The 23,511-nt window shown below is 41.6% G+C and overlaps 1 protein-coding gene across 5 annotated transcripts in view; it reads right to left on the reverse strand.

Annotated features, from left to right (window-relative positions):
- LNX1 (ligand of numb-protein X 1) overlaps nucleotides 1-23,511 on the reverse strand; it is a 149,187-nt gene that overhangs the window by 103,969 nt on the left and 21,707 nt on the right. For 4 of the 5 annotated variants that reach the window (XM_073001255.2, XM_078394675.1, XM_078394674.1 and 1 more), the window contains exon 2: nucleotides 8,631-9,110. In XM_073001255.2, coding sequence (XP_072857356.2) covers nucleotides 8,631-9,025 — 395 coding nt within the window. In that variant the 5' untranslated portion in view covers nucleotides 9,026-9,110. Of the gene's footprint in view, nucleotides 1-4,625; nucleotides 5,826-8,630; nucleotides 9,111-23,511 lie in introns of those variants that run through there. The other variant, XM_020792510.3, reaches the window with a different exon arrangement.

Raw genomic sequence — 23,511 nt, forward strand, 5'->3', positions numbered from 1 at the left:
GGTTTCGATGGGTAGAAGGAGTTTTCACAAACTAAGGTGACTGTCTTCTGCCACTAACTAATCAGCAAGTTCTTTTTCCTGGGCTCGAGGCAAGCCCACACCCCTATCTGTTTGTTTCTGGTTGCTTTATCTGCTTTTCCTTTTCCTTTCTGGTCATAGACCAGAGCAGATATGTAATTTCTTTCTGCTTTCTGACCTCCAAACCATGCGGTCACATGGATTTCTCCCTCTTTCAGATGGTTGAGATATCCACCCCCGTTTTTAAAATCCCTTTACTCTTCTGGTTGTAACTGAAGATCAACTATAAGTAAACATTTTTCTTTTTTACTTAAGCTACTTGTAGAGTGTATTTTATATACAAAGGGCTAGTTGCCTTGTGAAAACAAAGCAGTTGGGTAAAAGCTAGGATTTCAGCTATTCTATGTCACGTTTGTCCTGTGTACATCTCTTTCTGTTTTTTGTACGCTATGCTCTGCTAACTAAAAGGAATTAACCAAAATCCCCCCAACACAAAATTGGGCTTCAAATTAAATCAGGGGACCTGTCAACAGCCCTACTATGTACCAAGGCAGTAGGCAATGCCTCCTCTTATCTACTTGGATCCCTCTACATTCTGGCAAGAGCCAAGATAAGCCCAGCAATTCATCCTTTTGTGCAAATGGATTGGCTGCTTTCCACAACTGTTTAAGACTAGAGTTTACTTGACCAGAGTGAGTCCTGTTTCTGAGTAAACATGCACAGGATTGGGGTGCAGATTATTCAACAATACTTATTCAAATATGATGCAAGACTTTCTTTTCCACACACCCCACCCCCAGCAAGGGCTAGTCATTGCCAGAGAACTACCCCTCAAGCAAAGTTCTTAAAAATGATTAATTAATTGAATTGATAGCCTGCCCTGGGATAGGATCTTTGTATTTTAAGGACTTCCACACCCTTAATTCAGTGAGAACACCCCCCCAGGCCTAATTATGGGACTGAAAGCCCTCAGATTTGCAGGAGGTAAAGCATATGTCTCCCCGCTTGCCATTCCCACACCACTTTTCCATCACATTGGAAGAAAAGTGTCCTGCTGCACTGTGGGAGTCACAAGGATTTGTGTGACTCACTTGCCATGGAAGGGCAAGTTCTGTTGGAGGCTTCCTCTACATAGTCTTTATGGAGGCAGACTCCATCAGAACTTGTAATGTAACTGGTTGTTTTAATTAGCATAGTTATTACAGACAGCTAGTTAATAGCAACTAGCTGTTTGTAATGAGGTACTTTCAAGGTCTGATGCAGATATTTTTAAAAAAATCCTTCCCATGCAACTAGTTTTTTATTTTAATTTTTTTTTTAAAAAAGCCATGATCATTTGTGATTTGGCTTCTAGAGAGATATCTATAGCAACTGGTAGATGGCCTGTCTGGCCATTCACCCCTTCCAAGAGTAATCCTTCTCATAATTACAGCGAGCCAAAGAAATGGAATTTGTGGCCTTCCAGGTGTTGCTGGAGTGTAGCTCTAGCATTGGCCATTGTTGGCTGGTTGGAATTACAGTTCACCAACACCAGGAGGACCACAAAATGTCCAGAGTGGTCTCTATAACATAGACATCTAAAGTTTTTTTAATATATTAAAAATGGACTCTTTCTTTATGTCCTCTGTTCCTGGAGGAGGAGGGTTGTTTGCACATGTATTTAAAAATCTAATTAGAAAAACAAAAAAGGACTACATAAGTAAAGACAGGATAAAAAGAGAATTCCCAAATTCCAAAATTGGGAAGAGGCAATTTGGATTCTTCAGACATGCAGTCTGAGACTCTCCCATCCCTCCCAGACTGTTTGCTCTGCTCGGCGCAGACAGAATACGTACTCGAGAAGGCAGCAGTTAAGTCAGAACAGCACCACAGCGCACAGCTTCAGATCCTTTCACTGCCTGTTCAAATCCAAACTGCATTATTCTTAGCAGGTTTGTGTGCCCTTTCTTTCTTTCTTTCCTTCCTTCCTTACATCCTAGAAGGGCAGGGTATCAATTCAATTAATTGATCATTTTTAACAACTTTGCTTGAGGGGTAGTTCTCTGGCAATTACTAGCCCTTGCTTGGGGTGGGGTGGTAGAGGTAATAGAAGGGCCCCTTTGATCCTTGGACTGGGCAAGCAGATCACTATGAATTCCTTTTCAGACCAGGGGAACTCTCCTAGGTACTGCACGGCTCTGAACCTGTTGCTTGGGCCTGTTTCCTGCTGATGCACAATTTTGGTCAAGGTCAGTCCTCTAACTCAGAGTCCTAATGAGTCATAGGATGGGAATCGAGTGTTATTTCCTAGTGCTAGTCCTATTGGACAAGGAATCCATCAGTCATGTGAAAAAAAAGCAATACACGGTCCTAACTGTGTTATATCTATGGACTGCAACCTAAACTCACTGTAACATTTCACAGGACCCTGCACTGCTTGTCTCAGCCAGGTAGGATAAACAAAGACAGGGCAGAGAAAGTTCTAGATCCTAGCATTTCTACATATGTACATTCAGGGCTAATTTCCAGATATGCCATGTAAAGCTGTAAATAGGATTTCATTAAAGCCACAAAGACCTTCAAAGCCTGCCATTGTTACCAAGGCCAGATACTAGACCAGATGATAATATGATAAAGAAATAGAAGAATTTCCATTATTAGTAGAGTACATGATGTGCATGTTGAAATTTCCTGATTAGTCCTCAGCTTCAAGATTTTTCAGGTAGTAAGCTGGGAAAATACTGTACTATATACTAACATGAGATCTCAGAAAGCAGCCATTTCAGCCTGCCCCAAATGTCTGTTTATCATGGAGTACATGTCCCAGTCAAAGCCAAAGAGAGGCAGCAAGTTATGGAGCTCCTCATTCAGTCACCAACTGAATAATCACATTGACCCTGGCATAGTGCTCTGGATTTGTACAGTATATCCTCAGCTTCTGTTGCGCTCCAAAAGTACAAAATCCACATGAAGAAGAATGGACATGCCCCTTATTGGACTATTTCTTTCTCAACACAAACAACCACTACTATTCTGATTTCAGAATCCAATTTTCTTTCTCTGACCCAATTCACATACAATTCCATGTGGTGTGTTTGCTGAGGCTCCCTCCCCCACCGAGTGTGCCACTAAATAGAACTGTGCATTGCTGATAAAAGGAGAATCACATCCAACTGTAAACTGATTGGGTAAACAGCGTGTCAACAAGAATAGCAATCAAACTGTAGTAAAGAGTTTTGTAGGTTAGAGGGTAAAATAAATTCAAGCTGAGTAGTTACTGTACATAGTAGCTCTCTCTGTGTGTGACAGGGATGAATCTGAATTTCCTAGGAAAGGGCAACAAGGAGGAGTTTTCTGCATATATGCACTGATTAATCTCATCCGTTTGTTTTCCTGGAAACTGGATGTCCCAGATGCCATCGTATTAATGATGAAAATTTATCTGGTCTGGTTTTATCTTGTTGCTCAGTAGTCTGCCTCCATTAACTGTTGTTTTCTGAATCATCCTCTTTATTGAATCTCATTGTAGCTAAATTACAAATTTTGCACTGGCTTCTTCCCAAAATTAAAAAAAAAAAAGATTATATGACCTATAGAGAAATCCAGTGGGTTTCTCATTGAGAAGAAGCCCTTTAATAATTAACACTTGCCTTTTTCTTTTTTTTTTCAAAATGCTGCTCATCCTGGAAACAGCATCTCAGGCAAATCTCCCATCCACCCACCTTTGCAAACACACACTTTTAATTGTCGAAACGCCTTCTTTAAAAGCATATTATCATCATTCTGGGCATTTCAAAGATGAATTGCATCCACATTACAGCACGAATGTGCCTGATGTATCACACCTCACATGCTCCACTAATCCATCTCACTTCAGAACATATTTTACAAATTATACTGTTTTCCAGAACCTTGGCAAGGGTAATCAGCATTCTGAAGGCAATTCACCATGACATTTACAGGCTAACTCAACTAGCATTATTTACAAGCAATGCTCCAAAAATGAATACATGCATCATAAGCAGTGGAAAACAGCATGGATTTTTATATAGACATACAAAAACACCCTCCTGCCTCCCCCCCCCACATGCTGTGACTCTTTTCAAATAAAAAACAGTGTTTAATACAAGAAATATCCCAGCTGTGGACAGATATGGGGTATATTTTCATGCTCCTGCACAAATTATGCATTGTGGAAACATTCCTAGCAACTGCAGGAGAGTATAAACTAGACATCCATTAATCGACGGCATATTCAGTTCATCTGCTTGAATTTGTTCTGGAGGAAATATCCCCATCCTAAATATCAACTCTACAAAGAGATATGGAGAAAGAATATAGTGGGCTTGTCTCAGCTGTTTCCAGCACTTTTGGCAGGTGGTGATGAGAGAGTGTTAAAGAGGCATTTGTTTCTCAAGCTTCTCAGATTAGGTACATGGATGTCAGCAAGCTCATTATTTTAGATATACATGTATATAAACACACACACACACATCAAAGAGAAGCAGTTAAGGTGTTTTTTATAATCATCGTTACCACCACCGCCAACACCCAATTTCTTTTAAAATAGACCACAAAAAGACACAACACATAGACACCATCACAACAGCACAACTGCGAGTACTCACAGCTCTGAGTACAGGAAATGCAGATTCCCCACACTGTCTATGTAGTTTGCAGGACTTAGCCAAGGTAGAACCAACAACAGCAAAGCCTTCATGTTTTTTTTTTCCTCAAGTGCAAAATTTTAGAACTGCTGCTAAGGTTCCTCTTTGTCCCCTCGTCTCACTGTGGTGGGACACAGAACCTCAATCTTCTTAAAAATATTACTCAGTGCCACTATCCTCACCTCTGTTTCTCAAACAAGCCTTCCCATTTCAATGCAATCGAGAGAGCATATTATGAATCAATGCAAATCCCTTAAATGAAGCTACGCTGGGGAAAAAATCATTGACCTGTAAGAGGATTACTTGATCTGATTCTCAGAGATGGAGGTTAGATGTGAGGGTTTAAGGGAGCAGAGCATGGTTGGTGTGAGGCGAGGCAGTGACTTATAGCTGCAAAAAAATTCCAGGCTGATCATGCACACAGGAAAAAAAGACCTGTCTCCTCCTACATTCTTCAGAGTGGTTCTTCAGAAGCAGCTGGTACATTGACATCACTGGGCAGACAATCAGATGGGTTTGGAGCTGAGCTGCATCAGAGAAAAGGGGGTAGGAAAGGACCTGGATGTGGCAAGAGAGAGAAACTACACAGTTCAGGTCAGAAACAACACAATGTGTGTACATGATGGGCACAGGTTTGACGGTGGGTGTGATGCCATGCAATATGATTTGACCAGATGGAGAGAGTAGGAAGCAATGAAAGAGTCAGGCTGGCAAACTGCTGTAGATGGGCACCTCCCTTTGGGAGGACAAGTTAGCACAAGGCAAACTGAAAATACTCATGTCTACAAAAAGGTGCACACTTTCCAAGATTTGAATTTATGCAGCTTTCCAATAAACAAGCAGGCTGTTGTGCTGATCACATATAATCAGATATATGTGATCAGCAAGCAAGCAAAATCATCAAAGTCAGAGTTTTGTAGGACTTTTTGATACATGCACGAGAAAATAATACTGTCATGGATTTTCTTTTCATATCTCTATTTCTCAGGAAAGGGACTATCACTCTATAGCTTATTCTGGTGGATTTCACTGATGGCAGGGATTACTTTTAAGGTGACAAAACAGGAAGAGTTTGCTAATCAATTTGAAAGAGCTGACATCACTGGCGAGATAAACTTGGGCTTTCCTGTTGTACTAAACATGAACCTTCCCCATTTCATTCTGCACTCATCCTGGCCAAGTTTTCTGGTAAGGGAGAGTTCATGCAGGGCCAAGATGAGCCAAGACAGCTCCTTTGTCCTTCACTGAGAGTATTTGCTTGCTTGCATCTGAGGTCACACCAAAGATGTACCTGTGAGAAAAGATCCAGAACTGTGGCTTGCCAGAATAGACTGTTAGTGGGACTTCTCCCCTTTTCTAGGATTATAACTAGTCATCATACAGCTGGCGATCACGAGGGTCCAGCCCCATGGGGCAGGACAGTCCGTTCACAATTCCACCGCTGCCACAACCTTTGTGGAGCCTTCCAATGGCTCCGGAGATCGTGATCTGTGAGCCAGTCTTCGACCTGGCAGAGAGGCTTGTCGTCCCACCTCCTCCTCTCAGGAGTGGCGAGCCAATCACGATCTCCGGAGCCATTGGAAAGCTCCGTGGAGGTTGTGGCAGTGGCGGAATTGCGAGTGGACCGTTGGGGCTGGACCTTCGTTATCGCCCCCTAATCTCTAATTACAACTCCTCCCCAGCCTTTGCTGTTTTGTGCTGCTGCTTATATGCCATTTGGACAAATTCATTTCTTAGTATTGGACTAGTCTGATTGTTATTTGTTTCCTTGGTTTACCTGATGCTGCAATCAACTGTTTTCTAGTTAAACTGTTGGGATCCAGGGTGTGAATCTTTGATCCCAGAGATCTGAACTCAAATCCTGGACTGCTCTAGGGGTACATTGGTAATTGCATACCACAGGACCACTAGGGATCTCATAGATAATAGCTTCTTGACTCCCCAGCTGCCCAGCCAATTGGGGCTGTAAAGAGCTTCTGCAGCAATTATTTGTTGGCCTCCCTTGAACACTCTTTTCCATGGAACTTTCCTGCTGGTTTCTCTGGAACCCTAGTTTCCCTGAAGAACTCCTAGGATCTGCCTAAGAAACCACAGATCTAGACTAACCATCTATTTGCTCCTGTTGCAAAGGCCAGGTATGGGGAACATTTGTGGAAGAAAGTAGTGTGGGAGACTAAAACATTCTGGTGAATGGTTTAAGTCCATTTGTTATTTGTCTAGCCAGTGACTGGATGGGAGATTGCCTGCAAGGCCCATCTAAGCTTTTCTGAAGTTCCAGGGATGTTAGCAAGCCTTTGGTACCAAGTCTGAGTCCCTATTGAAAACAACCCCCCCCCCCGAAAAAGGGGAGGGGTGATAGGTTCTGGGTTGTGAGTCATGCCCGTGTTGTTGAAAAAAAACAACCAAGTCAAGTCACTAGTGAATCCTGCAACTCAAGCCCCCATCCCTATAAAGTTCCCAGTAGCTGAGCCCTATTATATTTTCACAAAGATTAGCTGTGACGCACAGACAAAATCTTGTTTGCAGAAACCTTTCTGCCTTAAAAGCCTCATGATCTCAGGACAAAAGCTGAATTCCAGAAACACCATCAGCAAATGCAAGTGTTACAATGTAAAGAAGGAATAGATGATATGGAGAGTTCACTGGGAATGAAGAGCTCGAGAAGAGGTGACCCACGTGCCTCAAGGAAGAAAAGAAGGATTTTTAGACCAGACGGCATACTGTGTTTAGTCTGCTCCCTAAAGTAACTTGGGCTGTGACGACAGGATCAAATAATGCAGGATTTGCTATGGTTATAGTATGGATCAATTCGAGGTATTTTTCCCCCTGATCACACAATACAACAGCTAGTTCACAGCTTTTTTCCTCTGCTGCTAAGAGCTTCTACTATTTTCAAGCCAGAATTATTTGGATAGACTTCCCTCCCCCCATATGATCATTCGATTTGTTCTTACAAAAACGGGAGTGCATGTCTGTGGATGGTGTTTCAGTGAGGCAGGCACTTGGAGCATGATGTTCAGAACCATGGGAACACCCCCTCCACCCCCCACATACTTTCTCCCTGATTGTTTCCTTTCTTTCTTTTTAATTTTTTTAAACATATATGAAGTTAGTGCTGGATCATCTTATCACTAGTATTGATACACTAATTTAATGCCAGATCACCTCTGGATGAAAAAAACAATTTTAAAAAGCGATGAACTTAACAGAAACAATTCAGATGAAATAAAACACCTTCCTATGTTATTTGGTATGTGGTATTTGTGTACACATGAAGAACTTTGGAATACTGCTGCCTTTGCCGGAACACTGTACAACTCTTTCAAACCAACTGGCTTGACACTGAAAAGGATTGGCAGAAGAAGGACTAGAGGATGGAAAGAAAGTGGTCTGAAATGCAAATTGCAACACATCAAGTGTGAACATTGAACTCTTGAATCAATCCACAGCCCCTGTGTGATCACTGACTGCGAATTCAACTGTAATACAGTCAGTGAATCAAACTGCAAAGAAAATGTCATCGACTACATCATCATGTTAAAAGTCACTGCCATTTGTATAACAACTCTTAATTGCCCAGGGTAGATGGAATACTTGAAGCAAATTCCCTTGGGGGCCTCTGGCTGTCAGAGTTGCAATAGTTCTGAAGGCCAGTGAAAGTTAGAGGCATACAGTAGACAACTATTGTTCTTTGGCGTTTACTATGTTGACTGCATTTACTACTGGAAATAATAGTAAGACTACTCGCTAATACACAGCCATATATAGTCTGAGGCTGGAGGCCCACTTCTTATTCAGGAGGCAAAACATATAAAAGGAAATGTATTTATACCGGACCAAGAGGAAAATGTTACTTTTCAAAATGCCAATAGTTGAAAAAGTAAAGGATTTTTCATTGACATTGAGGCAATTTCCAGCTGCATTGTTATTGATTGGAGAGGGAACATACACAAAGAAAGTACTTACCCATTTTGAAAATGTTGCTCAAGGTTACTGCGTTGCACGACCTCTGAGCAGTGTTCTGTGAAAGGGCAGCTAACCATTAGCTTATCCAGGAGTTTATTTACTAGGAGGGTGGATTTCCGGCAAGTCTGTAAGATCAAAGGTTTACGATCCACAGGGCAGAAGTCTTTTTCCACTAGGAAATCTGTAAGGCAGACAGTGCAATAGGTGTGTCCACAAGGTGTGTCCAGAGGTTGAAGCAAAGGCTGCAAACAAATGTGGCAGATCAGGTCATCATCCACTTCTTCAGTGTAGCTATATACATGGTTCTCTTCTGGTAGATGGGGCTGGCCACAGACCAGACAGAAGGAAACAGAGCTTTCCACCTGTTCTTCTGATGGATCTTTTTGATTCATCATTGGATGCTGCTGGATCACCAAAAGGGGCAAACAAAGTTTAATTCCAATCCAAAATAGTGTTGGCTGTTCCTGTGCTTCTTCAGATCTGCAAGGACGAATCACAAGGATTAAATGAAATTGTGTTGCTTCATCTGTTATATTACTTCTATTATATAACAAGCACAGATCAATCAAATGTTCTTCCGTAGCTAACAGGCCATAATACTAACTATGAAAATGCCACTCAAGTTACTGATCCCAGATTACAAGACCAAGTAAAGAACAACAGAAGAGGAGCATGGGAAGCAATGCAACTTTTCTCCCTACATTGCAAACCAAATTCTGGCATGTTGTTTCCAAAATCCAGACACGAACATCTACAAATGTTAGAAACCTTTTGAGGGCAAAATAAATCACATAGGAAAGCACCAGGAATTTTTCTCTCAGTTTATTATATAGGAAGCTTGGCACAACAGCAAACTGCCATAAATTCTCAACTGCCATAAACCCACCAATAGCTTATATCCCCCATATGACTAAATGTACAAGTAGGAATTAAAAGAAAGGCTTTCACCTGGAGGTATGAATGAGTTTCTGCCTTCCATCTAAACTGTATTGATATGTTAGGATACTGCACAATATGAGGGGGATTGGGTTTAAGCAAAGAATATATTAGCTGGCTCCTCCAAGAATTCGTGTTATGGAATCCGCAACTTACCAAGTAGTGTTGTTGTGGGGTTTTTGGGCTCTTTGGCTGTGTTCTGAAGGTTGTTCTTCCTAACGTTTCACCAGTCTCTGTGGCCGGCATCTTCAGAGCACAGAGTGCTGTCCTCTGAAGATGCCGGCCACAGAGACTGGCGAAACGTTAGGAAGAACAACCTTCAGAACACAGCCAAAGAGCCCGAAAAACCCACAAAAACCATTAGATCCCGCCCATGAAAGCCTTCACAAATACATTACCAAGTAGGGTTAGCTGCTCTTATTTGTGTTTCAGAAACCCTTCTGCCCACATACAACATATGATACCATGTTAGTACTAACAACAATAGGAGCTATATTGTGCGTTTCTTCCAAGATGTTCAAGGCAGTTTTCCTGTCAATCTCTCACCATTTTATCTTCTCAGCAGTCCTGCAATTTAGTGTTATGCTGAGAAAAAGATCCAGGATTACTCTGGAAATTGCATGGCAGAACAAAGGATATGAAGCTGCTCCTCTTCAGTAGTTCTCAAAGTGCTATAACTATACTGACCCTCAAAATACTGACTTGCTTTTAAGGATTATTGTGAGATAAGCTTTATCAAGTATTTGGACAGTCAAAATGTACTATATGAAAACTAATTAGGGTTATTATTGCTCAACAAGAGGGAAACATCAATGGGACACGATGTTTATATGGCTTCTACTGCTCATACCTTTTTCCTCTGGTCCTACATATGCCATAGTCTAAGTAATCTGGGTCACAAAAAGCAGACATCATAGGAATATAGGGGCAGATATTCCTCTCACCCTTGAAGTGCTCCTTACTGCATGGCTGGCTGAAATTTAGCAATAAAACTGCTCTGTGGTTTAATATCATTGTTCCACAAAGCTTCACTTGCTGAGTATCTTCTGAGTATCTGCTGCAGCTGTTAAAAGCACAAGGGCCATAACCATTACTCCCTTGAAAACGTTTAATGTCTAAGTGAAATAAGATTGATTTTTAAATGCAGCTGAAATAAAGAAGTTTATTATGTCACTTTATACCTGACCTTGTCATTGAGCCCAAAGTGATAAAGAGCCCAAAGAATAATTTCTCTCTCTCTCTCACACACACACAAAACACTTTAGAATGCAAGCATGCCCTAGGACTCAAAGTTGTAGACTAGCAATGTGCACATGTGGCTCTCCATATATCTTTTCTGGGCCTATAACACCCACCAACCCTACACAGGATGGCAAAGAGTGAGGGATTATATAAATTGTCGTCCTAAAATGTCCAGAAGACAACATTCAACTATGTACCTCTATCTTGAAGATCCTAGGGCACAAACTTTATATTAACTCTAAAAAATGTATTCTGTAAGAGATTATCATTAAAATCTAAGGCTATGATCCCAAACGAGACCCCCCCCCACCAAGTGGTCATAGACTACTCCTCCCAGAAACTGTAGCTAAACATACCAATAGTCAGGATTTTGGGTCACCATGGTGAGCTTTCCTTAGACTTCTAGTTCCCAAACTTGGCAGCCAGTGGAGCTGCTGTAACGGGGGAGTTATGTGATCCCTGCAGCCAGCTCTAGTTAGCAATCTAGCTGCTGCATTTTGGACCCACTGAAGTTTTCAGGATCTTTCCAGAGGCAGCGCCACAAAAAGTGAATTACAGTAATCAAGCTGGGATGTAACTAAGTCATGTGTCACCGTGGCCAGATCAGATCTCTCCAGGAATGGGTGCATCTGGTGCAGTAGTTTTAATTGTGCCACTATACTCTTGGCCAGCAGTCTCCACTACAATTCAGAGTGAGGTAAGTTATTTTCCCCAGGTGGAGTAAAATAGATTTTTCCCTACACCTGCCTTATACAGTATCTGGAAACAATGAAAGCTTGGCTTCCCTGTTAACTGCAAGACATTGCAAAGCATCTCTGTGGTCTAAATCATCACCTTGCTTGCTCTTAAAGCCCTAAATAGTTTAGGGCCTTGCAACCCCTCTGTGTGCCTGTCCCTCAGAACAACCACCCATCCCACCTGCAGCTCATATACTAGAATGTTATGGGTGGACATCATTCCCTAAGTGGAATGCTGCATTTCTCAAGCATTCAGTATTTTATATGTATTAATATTATATCTATATAAAGCAGAACTATACAGCAGGAGCACTGTAAAGATTATATGACAATTTCATTAATGTCAGCGTGGGAGAAAAATCCCCTTTTGATATATCATTTGCAGGAGGCATTGGAGAAAAGCAGAGAGGGATTAGGGTCAAAATATAGTATTTATGTTCCCAACAGCCCATGTTTATAATGCAAGTAGCTGTTGTGTGCTGTTACTTTATTCTGTCATCACTCTCTAGTGATTTGAGCAGCATACAGATTACTTAAAACATGAGTATACAAAAGAAAAAGATTGCACCAATGTATCATATCAAATTAGTGTTCAGTAATTAACAAGACACCCTAAGCATATTTACTGAAAAGCAAATTGCGCTGTGTTCAATGGATCTGATGCTATAGGAAACATGACTAGGATGATGGCCTAAGCATCTATCACAAATTATTCACCTTGCTTTTCTCAGGTTGGTTTTCCCTATCACCATGCTCATGGACAGAGCTTTGAAAAATCCCTTTAGAAAGTGGGTTTTGGGAACAAATGGAACAAATTCAAAAGTAATTCATAGTCATTGTTAGAGATGGGCACGAATCAGAAAAATGGTGATTCATTTTGATTCAGGGTTCGTCAAGGTCACCAAATTATGAATTTATGATTTTTTTCTGACAAATCAATGAATCCATTTGTCAATTCATTTTTTTTTGTTTAAAACCCTATAAGACAGCCTGTAAAGCACCCAGAGACACCAAAATTTCAGGGAAGTTTCCTGCGATGCTTCCCTATGAGCTCTGCAAGTTTGGGTTTTGGATATCTGAATTATCCACAAGTAGCCCCCCCCCGGAAAGTTGTCCCCAGGCACCTAGAGACAGTAAAACCACCGATATGTTTCTACTGACACTTTCCTACAATCCCTCCATGTTTGGTGAGGACTGGGTTTCAGACATCCAAGTTATACACCCACAAAGTGCATCTTCAAACCGCCCCCCCCCCGAAAAGTGCTTGGGGAAACCCAATCTTCACCAAACTTGGAGGGATTATAGTGGAGAGCCAGAGGAAGCTTTTCTGTTATACTGGTGTCTCTAGGTGCCTTTGGGGCCATTTTATAGTGAATATTTATTTATTTATTTATTTATTGGATTTATATACCGCCCCATAGCGCTACAAGCACTCTCCGGGCGGTTTACAATTTTAATTATAAAGGCTACACATTGCCCCCCCAGCAAGCTGGGTACTCATTTTACCGACCTCGGAAGGATGGAAGGCTGAGTCAACCTTGAGCCGGCTACCTGGGATTTGAACCCCAGGTCGTGAGCACAGTTTTAGCTGCAGTACAGTGTTTTAACCACTGCGCCACGAGGCTCTTAATGGCCGGCAGATGGTCTTTGGCTCCTTCTGGGTGTAGGCACGATGGTCTGGTGCGGTCCCAGGGGCAGCTCCGGCCTGTAAGCTCTCTCTCCCCCTAGGCCAGGTGGTTGATGTTGAGAGGGGGTGAGGCAGCCAGGAGCAGCAGGCCGCAAGGCCTGTAACCACAGAGGGAGATCCAGTAGGGGCCCAACCACAGACTCACTGCCTCTCACACAGTGAGCTATGGCCGGCAGATGATCTTTGGCTCCTTCTGGGTGTAGGCACGATGGTCTGGTGCGGTCCCAGGGGCAGCTCCGGCCTGTAAGCTCTCTCTCCCCCTAGGCCAGGTGGTTGATGTTGAGAGGGGGTGAGGCAGCCAGGAGCAGCAGGCCGCAAGGCCTGTAACCACAGAGGGAGATCCAGTAGGGGCCCAACCACAGACTCACTGCCTCTCACACAGTGAAACAAATTGATTCATTGATTCATATTCGTTGGGCCATTGATTCATATGAATGCAAGTTTGTGATTTTTGAATTAATTTGGTGGTTCATTTTTTTTAAATTTATGCCTATCTCTAGTCACTATATATTCCCATGCTGAAGAAGTAGCTCATTACATTATTTGTAACATTGAGCATTACGTACATTCCTTGTGGTGCTTATTGCTTTTTCAGTACTTTCTGTTACTCGAAAAACAAAAATTCTACAATTGATAAGAGAATGGAGTAACACTGGCCACATCCCTCTCAAAATGCCTCTAAAAAGGCTTTATTTATAACACAAAAAAGTGAGTTTGATTCTGCATGTTGCATTCCTTTTGAATGTAACATTGTCTTATGCTTCACATCTCAAAAAGCAACTAGTTACAGATAATGACATCACTCGTAATGCTCTGCTTCCATGCTTTGCCAACAAAGAGGACAACTATTGTTCAACAAAAAAATATCTGGGACCTTTCCAGAGAAGTAAACTTACCCACTGTTCAGCACTAAATTAAGGAAAACAAAACCTAGAGCTTTCTATTTATGTTTGGAATATGCAAAGTAGCAACATAAGTTTTACATTAAAAATCATATCATCCAGCCCTTCCACCTTCCTAGATCTGGTGAAAAAAGCAGACAATATATTCTAATTTCTTATTTCTGCAGATGTGTGGTTTTTTACAGCTGATCAGCTGAAACTTAGTTCCCCCCTACCTCCTATTCCCCACCCCCAACTTCTGCTCTTGCCTGACAAAAAGATGTGGAAATCATGGAAGCTCACAAACGTTTCAGGATCTTTCAGTTGGTCTAATAAAGCAACTACCACAAAGCAGATTTTGGTATTTTCCTCATCGCCAGCATGGTTGCCTTTCCTTATTGTGTCACTTACAGCAGTTTACTTATGGTGCTGTTTTTATTTGTCTTCTGAGAAACAGAGTTGCTGTTTGAAGTTTGCCACACACACCCCACAAAAATCTTTGAACGTGGTTTTGTTGCTGCATTTACCATTTAAAAATTATATTTATTTGATCCTTTTTAGGATTTGTATATTTACTGATTTTCGTTTTAAATATTGTCTTTTAATGAGGCACCCTAGATCCATTTTAAGGAGAAAGGTGGAGGGGGAAATAGTTTAAATAAATGAATAATTAAATTTGGTAGAAACTTTTGTGGATTGCATGGCACTGCTTGTGTGGCACTCAGTCTCATGTAAGCATTTCTAGGAAAGACTGCAGCCTTGAACAGCTGAAGAATCCAATTAGATGAACTAACTCCTAATTTACTAATAATACCTGAAGCTTCAGAGGATTCCAATGTGCTGTACAAAAATTAACCAGTTCCCATGACAGGTATTTAGATGATGCTACCATTTTGCAAAAGCGGGTGACTGACATGCAAGGTGTTTCCAGTTGTTCAGAAAGTCATCCCAGTGAGTCAATGCCAAGGGTGGGAACAAAGTTTGGAATGTCACCCTGCAAATCTATTGCTCGATTCCCTTTCCTCCTCTCTCTCTCTTCCTCTCCCCCCACCCCCCCGTCACACAAGAGAGCAGTTAATCCAGTTGAAATCAGGTTTAGCTGGAAGATGGAGCTCTGTTTTACTGTCCATGAGCACAATTACATCCACTGTAAAAATAGGGCAACTGAGAAGCAATGTTCCCTTCAGGCCACATTTTGCTGTTGTAATGAAAAGGATCAAAAACACCCACTGCAAACACGTACTGTCAAGTCAGCACAGACGCAGGGATGTGTCAGTATGTTAGATCCACATATTTGAGACTGCAGAGATTTTTTTCCCTCATATTTTTGGAATAATTGCCCCGTGTAACAAAGTTGTACACACAGTGGTGACACAGCCTCTTCTCTCTCGTACACAGCAAGTCCTAGCTAATTTGGGGCCTGTCCCAATGGGGGACGTTGGAGCCATCTGGTTTGTGCTTAAAAAGTTATCTTCACTACGACGTCTCTTCACTGTTGGGGTGAAGGATGGGAAGATGGAAGGGAAGCAACTCCCCTTTCCAAACATTTCAGCTGCTTTGCTGTCATATTGGCATGATTTGCAGCAGCTATCACGAAGGGACTGTAGCTCAAGAAGCACAGTGCGTACTTTTAGAGTTCTTCCCAGTTTGCTTTGGAACTGGACTGCAAATAAGGCAAGGCATCCCCACCCAGTGAAGGGCTGTTAAATGAGAGGACCTTCTGAAAGTTGCCAATTCATACAGTTCATGCAATACAGGAACACACTGAATCTTACAAACAAAACAAAACCAGAAGCCCCTAGTACAGTGCCAGAAAGGAGCAGGACAGCTCTAACAGGGGTGGGGTGGGGGAATCAATTTTAATAGAAGCACATGCGGATGGCATACTTTGGTTTGCACCAAACCATACCAACAGGGATTCAAACTAGACATAGGAGATTTGTCTTTGTTTCCTGAGGGAGACTAAGATGAATCTCTCCAGCACAGGTGGCCAGCCTGATTAACACCTGCTCCCAGAGCCCAGCAGGCGCATGCAGCAGGTGTCATTGTCAGTGTGCCAATGGGAGCAGTAGCTCCGCTGGTGCTGTCCCGCCTCCCTGCTTGGCCAGCCACTCAGGGGCTGAGCAAGGAGATTCGTCATCCCACCCTCTCATTGGAGTGGCCAGCCAAGCAGGGAGGCAGAGCAGCACCAGCTGTCCTACTGCCATGATTGGCATGCTGTCAACAATGCTGGCCATGTATGCCATGTGGCAAGCAGTAAGTGGACTGGTGGGTTCTGGGGACACGCATTAATCAGGTCGACCACATTGGCCATAGAGATTTGTCTTCATCTACCAAATCTCCTATGCCTAATCCAAACACTGATCTGTATACCTGTCTGGACAAGCCTTTAGTGGACTTAGCTAGTTTGGCAGACAGGTCTCAAGGCTGTGAACTACTGCTGCCATTTCCCAGCAACTGGCAATGGACTCAAGCAGAATGGAGAAACCCTTCAGGTACTTCCATAGCAGTAGTAACTGTCTCTTGCATCGGGTGGTTGAGGGCTGGCAGGGCTTTATTTACTCCTTCAATAGGGAAGAGAAAGATGGGTGGGGGCATGCCAATTCAGTGCAAGGCTTCGTGCAACGTATCAGACTTTCACACAGAGAACTTCGGAAAGTTCCTTTTCGGGACTACATCTTCCAGACACTGCCCCCACCAGGATACTTTGGGATTCAAAGTTCTGCACATTGCAATCAAAGGCGGATACGGAATATACACTGCTAAAATACATGGCAGATCTCCTGTCTGTTGGACTCTTGCAAACTGTTATGCTCCTTGAAGCAGAATCTTGTGAGAGGTTTGATTCATCCAACTTACCCTGTGGTTTGCTAGACTGACTCTAGTGTTGTATGGCATCGCTGGGAACTTAAGTGTGCACTGCATGTGGCCCACCCTTGTATTCTTTTTGAACTCTATTAAATAGAGTCTTCTTTTTAATGACCTATGGTTATAAATGAATGCACATTGTCTGACTCACTTTGCACATCCTGAAGACTTACGTCATAGTTCTACATATACAACTGGACATTCTTGCCATTCCTAATGCCTCGCTCCTCTGCTACAGTCATTCCTTCATAGCATCTCCCCTGCCACAGGGTGCTCATTTTTAAATAAATAAATAAAATAAATACTACATGTTACATGGCTCCCATGTGGATTAAAATCCCTGCCCATGGGTAGATATAGCATATAATGGAAGAGGGATTTAGTCTGTTTTTCTCCTGACAAATCAGCTTTTCACATAAAAAGTGGGGGGAGGGTTGGGGGTTGTTGTTTTTCTTGCATGTGACTGCTGGCAGACTGAAGCCATCCAATCCAATAAAAGCACAGTCAAAGGACATTCATTCTGCTCTAAATGCAGTGATGATAACCGTAATAAGCACTGATAGCTCTTCTCAAGTACAATTGAGATGTCCAATGGAAACAAAGATTCCCCTTGAGAAGCATAATACAGTACTGTACTGTATTTGATAAAAGAGCAAAGCTCATGGCATCTTAACTCTGAAGTACAAGAAATGACTGCTTATTTTTTTAATCAAGCTTTGGACCCTGACATGAAATGCATATTGCCCTATGCAGCGTCCAATGGCCTAGTTTGTACAACAGAAGCCAATCATGGTGAACAGCTGGTAGTATTAGGCCAGAATTCTGTAGGGAAAACCATTTATGCAATGGTAATTGCACAAGAAGCTTCACTGGTGAAATGTCTATTGTGCAATTAATTTTACAACCAGTACACCTGGGGATAACCCACTGGAAAGGAAATATCAGTTGCCCAATTGGCCTTACTCTACACATTTCCACAACAAAATTCTGGCCTACATACTTGTGCAACTATGCATGTCTATTTGGAGAGGTAAGTCCCATGATTTACCTCTTATGCAGTTCAAGCTGTAGCATAACATAGCAAACTGTTCTCTGTTTCACTCTACACACACACACACAAACACACACACACAGTGTGTGTTTGTGTGTGTGTGTGTGTGTGTGTGTGTGTGTGTGTGTGTGTGTGTGTGTGTGTGTGTGTGTGTAGAGCTCTTTGCAGTATTACAAATATCCAATTAAAGTTACAAACAGAGGTACTGTATGTGGTAGAAAAGCACAAAATACACCCTTGAAAAACTGAAATGTGTAAGTACACAATAATGCCTCTTCCCATTGTACAGGACACAGCTTCTTATACTTTGCACATGGCATTACAGTAATTGCCAAAAAACACAAATATACATACATATATATATATATATATATATATATATATGACAGTATGAAAGGACTGGGTAGGAGCCTTCATCTAGTGTATATATTCTCCGATGGATGGCAAACTACATGCACAAATGTGTATAACACACTCAGTCCAGCAAAGTGGTTTCTGTGCATGGTGGACCCAGAGGCCACATCTATGTCTCACAGATAGAGGAGCTTACCTTGGCTTTATGTGCATCCCACAGTGATGTCTTGTGGTGTTCCTTATTGACTTACCGACAGGTGACTCCAAAGTAGTTCATCTTCCAAAAGAATGCTATCTGAATATTCCCACTTCTTGGGTAACTCAGTAAACTTAACCTCTGGTGGCTATTTCTCTGACTGATCCACACCAAGAAGCAAAGGTGAACTACTGTACTTCACTGGCATGCTTCTCGCCTATACATCAGGAGACAGTCATGTGGTGTAAACCAAGTCAGGTGCCTAGTCTCTCCTGAGCTACTCCCTAAAATATGAGCTCCTTCTAATTGCCCTCATAAATGCAACTGCACTGCAGGTAACATATCTTATTATGCAAATGTGTAGAGCTACAGATTGCTAACTGCCTGATGGGCACTTACGGTAAGTTGTGCTGTTTTTTAAAGGCAGATTGGTCATGTACTAAGGGTCAAATGGCATGGTTTGTATTGGTCTGGCAATGTTACCTGTTGGTCAATAATAACGATGCCTTTGTGTGTGCAGAGGGCTTCAAAAGCCAGAGTTGTGAACTAGTTTGCAGCTCAAAAACCAGGTTCAAATCCTCATTCTCCTGGGAGGGTTACCGTGTGGTTTTCAGTAGTCACTCTCTGGCAATAACCTTCCTCACAGGATCATTGCTATGCTTTCAGACTGATCCAGTGCTGTAACTGTACTTGCTGTTACCCACTGAACACATTGGGACAATTCCAAAGAAACAAAAATAGGCTCATACTGTGGCTTATACATTTCCCCCTAAATTCAAAGGGACTTCTGAAAACACATGAAAAGGCTCTGACTGTAAAAACACTGTTCTTCCTTCAGAGATGATAATAAATAAATCTAAAGTTTATATATATTACAGTGTTCTGTCCATTCTCCTCTTTTTTAAAATCCAAAGAGGCTAACCGGCAAAATGGCACTGATCATACTACACAAGTTAAACAGCAACTAAACAACAAACAACAGAACCAGAATTTACAGTTGCATAAGGGAAATTGTGTAAATCTTAGTGGCAAATTACTTAATAAAGTGCAATAATGTGCATGCCTGATTGCACAAATGGATGTGCACTCAGAAATGCAAAAAAGCACCTTGTTGATGAGTTTGCAGCTGTGATTTAAACATTTCCTTTAGAGAAACATAAATTGGCAATAGGATTCTGGCCAACAACAACTAAACAGCAGTAATGGAATCCTTGTAAGCAACCTGGTCGGGGTGGGTGGGTGGGGGAGGAGATTTGATTTATTTATTTATTTATTTATTTATTTATTTATTTATTTATTTATTTATTTATTTATTTATTTATTCATTCATTCATTCATTCATTCATTCCCCGCCTATCTGGCCTAATAGACCACTCTAGGCGGCACTTGACTTTTGCTTCACTTGACTTTTGGGGACAATACTGTACAGGCAAAATGTCAATTTCTCAATTAGAAGGTGACGAAACAAGAATGTGCAACTACACAAAGAGAGAAGTGAAAATTAATTCACATTCTCTTGCTATGAAGTCAATTAGGGGCATTCGGTTTTCTGTGATATAAGTGGCAACTCGGATAGAGGAGAAAAAAGTCTTCACATTCCAGTTCTCTTTGAAGCTTCTGTGGGTGACTACTTATTGAAGAAGCCTTTCCTTCCTCAATTATTTACTGCCTCATCTTATTTTGCCAGCAGATATAGCTCATTAAGCTGTAAACAAGCAAGCAAGAAGCAAACAGACATGAACTCTGACCGAGGAGAAGCTGTTTAAAAAAAGAAGAAGAAGTCTCCTTGGGGATGTCTCTGCGCCTTGGATGCTCAGGTTTCGGTGGTGATCAGGAGTGACTCTGCACAATTAGAACTAGCAGACCAGCTACACCAATTCCCGGAGAGGTCTGACCTGCCCATGGTGACACATGCTTTAGTTACGTCCTGCCTGGATTATTGTAATGCGCTTTATGTGGGGCTGCTTATGGGAAGTGTCAAGAAACTTCAGTGGGTCCAAAATACATCAGCCAGATTGCTGACTGGGGCTGGTTGCAGGGATCACATAAACCCCCCCTCCCCATGACAGCAGCTCTACTGGTTGCCGATCTGTTTCCAGACACAATTCAAAGTGCTGGTTTTAATTTATAAAGCCATAAATGGCTTGCACCCAAGCTATCTGAAGGACAGCATCTCCCTTTACCCTGCAGTGTAAGGTCAACTTGTTTTGTACATGGGGTTGAGGCAGAATGGTCTGCTTCCTTGCCATGGATATAAACACTTTCAGAAGTACAGTATGCTGAAGGATCGCAGATGTATTACAAATATAAGCCTTAAGGTTCACTGAGTGGAAAGATGCCCATTTATTAAATTCATGAATCTGATCCACTAATGCTAAAACAGGATATAATCTGAAAACATGGGTGACAATACCACTAAAATGTCATAAACAGGAAAGTGTTTGGGTCCTTCAGGAATCCTGCTTGTGAGAGTTCAATGATCTAATAAAGGTACTGGCCAGCATTGTTTTTCAAGTGTGTACAAGGACCACACACCTTTCCCCCCCCTTTTTTTTTGAAAGGTAGGATATAGTTAGAGATACCTATCCAATAAGTATATGTTGGGAGCAGAGAATTCATCAATCAGATAATTGGAAATCTTTAAATCTGCTAAGCTTGGAATTTTTTTAAAAAAGACCCTGTGTTGTTGTTATGGACTACCAAGTCACTTCTGACAACCTTAAGAACAAGTGACCTCCAAAAAAATGTCACCTCATTAACAGCCTGCTCATTCTGCAATTCTCAGAAGCCTTCTCCACCAGCTATGCTGTTCAGAGTTTCTGGGAGCTGAGGTCCAAGGAACACCTGGATAACTAAGGCTGGGAACCACTGATACAGACATTCATTCATTGTATCCATTCACTGAATGACTAATAGGTTGACCACGAGAAACCACCCAGTGGGAAATCAGTATCAGAGCCTGTCCTAATTGTTTTCCTCTCAACTGATATCCAAAGAATATTATCCCTGGATGTTGGAGGGAATATTTACCTATCATGTCTGGAACCTACTGATAATCTTATCCTCTATAATTTGACTAACACTGTATCTTTGAAGGACATTCAAGCTGGCAACCGCATTCCATGTGAAGAAGTACTGTTTTTCATCTGCCCCAACCTTTTCTTCTAAGCATGGCAACTTAGTCTCCACCTCAGCATCATTAGGTTTTCTCAATTCATTGCTTTCACTTTTCTTGAGTGTTTGGCTCCTCCAGCCATTTTCTGCAAAGGTTACTGATCTCTCTATATATATTTCCTTCATCCATTTTATGGCTGGTGGCTGATGGAAAACATCTGAATTCACAGTGAAGCAAACCAAACCATCCTAACATACCTGGTTACAAGAGAAATTTGTCTTCCATCCTGTTCCATAATTCACTGAAGATGCAAACTGGATCCCTGCCAGCTTACACCACCATCGCAACCCTGTTATTGGCATCCCCTGTTTTAATACAGCGGGGCAGCTAGTCAGCAGTATTCTTCTGGGACAGGACAGAATAATCAATCCGTAGTATAATACATTTCAACACATTAAACAGGAGACAAAGAAGCAGAAAGAAGAAGAGGAAATGGTGCATAATATACATTTGAAAAGAACATTTGGTCACATTTGAGAACTAATAGTAAAAATATACCTAACAGAACCCTGGAAGGCTTCCCATAATTTTGACTGCAGTTTAGGAAGGGATTTAAAGAAAACTGAATATATTTTCAAATACAAGTTGAGCATGGTTTAGAAGGGATGAAAATGCAAAGGAAATCCATCATTTGAATCCATGAGATGATGTGGGGCCAGGAAAGAACTCAGACACCTTTTTCTGACCACTGGAGGCTTCTATGGGACTTCAGATATGCTGTAATTCTAAGAATCTCATGGGCATTTTACAGAGAAAGTTAAGCTCTGAAAGCAACCAAATGCTATGCTAAATTTCCATGCCTTTCTTAGCATAGTCTGTTGACAGGCATGAAAAATGGGAACATCCTTTTTTTCTAGCTAAGTTCATTGTGTTCTACAAGTTATTTTTGTTACTTATAATTGAATCAAAACCATTTTTTAAAAAAATGTAGAGCTCGCTCTTTTTAAGCTAGCCAAGGACAGATGTACATAAAAACAGGAGCCAGCACAGAATGTTTGCCTAAAGAGTGAGCTGAGTTTTCCTTTGCCTTTACTCTTCAACTGATGTACACACAGCATGGATCTTGGTGACTGATCCTCTTCACTTCTGAGTATGATCCTCAAGACAGCAGTGTAAACATGACAACAGCATGGTGGGTACTCTTTCCAGTAGAGTGCTCTTGTATTTATAGACACCTCAGAATCTTACTGGACTGGTCACTCAATATACTGTAGTATCAAAGAACCAGGGGAGGAGGGAGAGTTAAAATTTCAAGATGCAAAAATTGTCATGAAATGAGATTTTCTCAGAAATGTCGCATTATAACTGTGTTTGCCTGTGTGGCATAATGTTTGTGTTGGTGCTACTGAAGCACAGCCTGTCTAATTCACTTAGAGCCACTGGACCTGACGGGAATGCATCCTGCCAACTCAAACTCATGCCAATAACAATTTTTCACCACTTCATTATTACTTGATTTTAAAATCTAAAATATAGACAAACTATAAGTTCAGTATCAAAAGGGCAGCAATGGGGCTGAGAGTATATTATAAAACCACTGTTCACACTGAATCTTAGATTGACTTTCCAGATACAGAAAAATAATTACTTGTGAAATTTTTTCATTTTCTGTTTTGTTTTGTTGTTTGGTAGCTCTTTTCTGTTCCAGTGTGCTTCAGATTCCCAGAACTCAAGTACAAGATAAATGTAGTTTTCCCCAGATATTTAACTAATAACTAGAACAGGCAGGCAAAGCAAACTACTTTTGTTGGGAA

The sequence above is a fragment of the Pogona vitticeps genome, chromosome 5, assembly GCF_051106095.1.
Source record: "Pogona vitticeps strain Pit_001003342236 chromosome 5, PviZW2.1, whole genome shotgun sequence".
In the NCBI taxonomy this organism is placed as follows: Eukaryota; Metazoa; Chordata; class Lepidosauria; order Squamata; family Agamidae; genus Pogona; species Pogona vitticeps.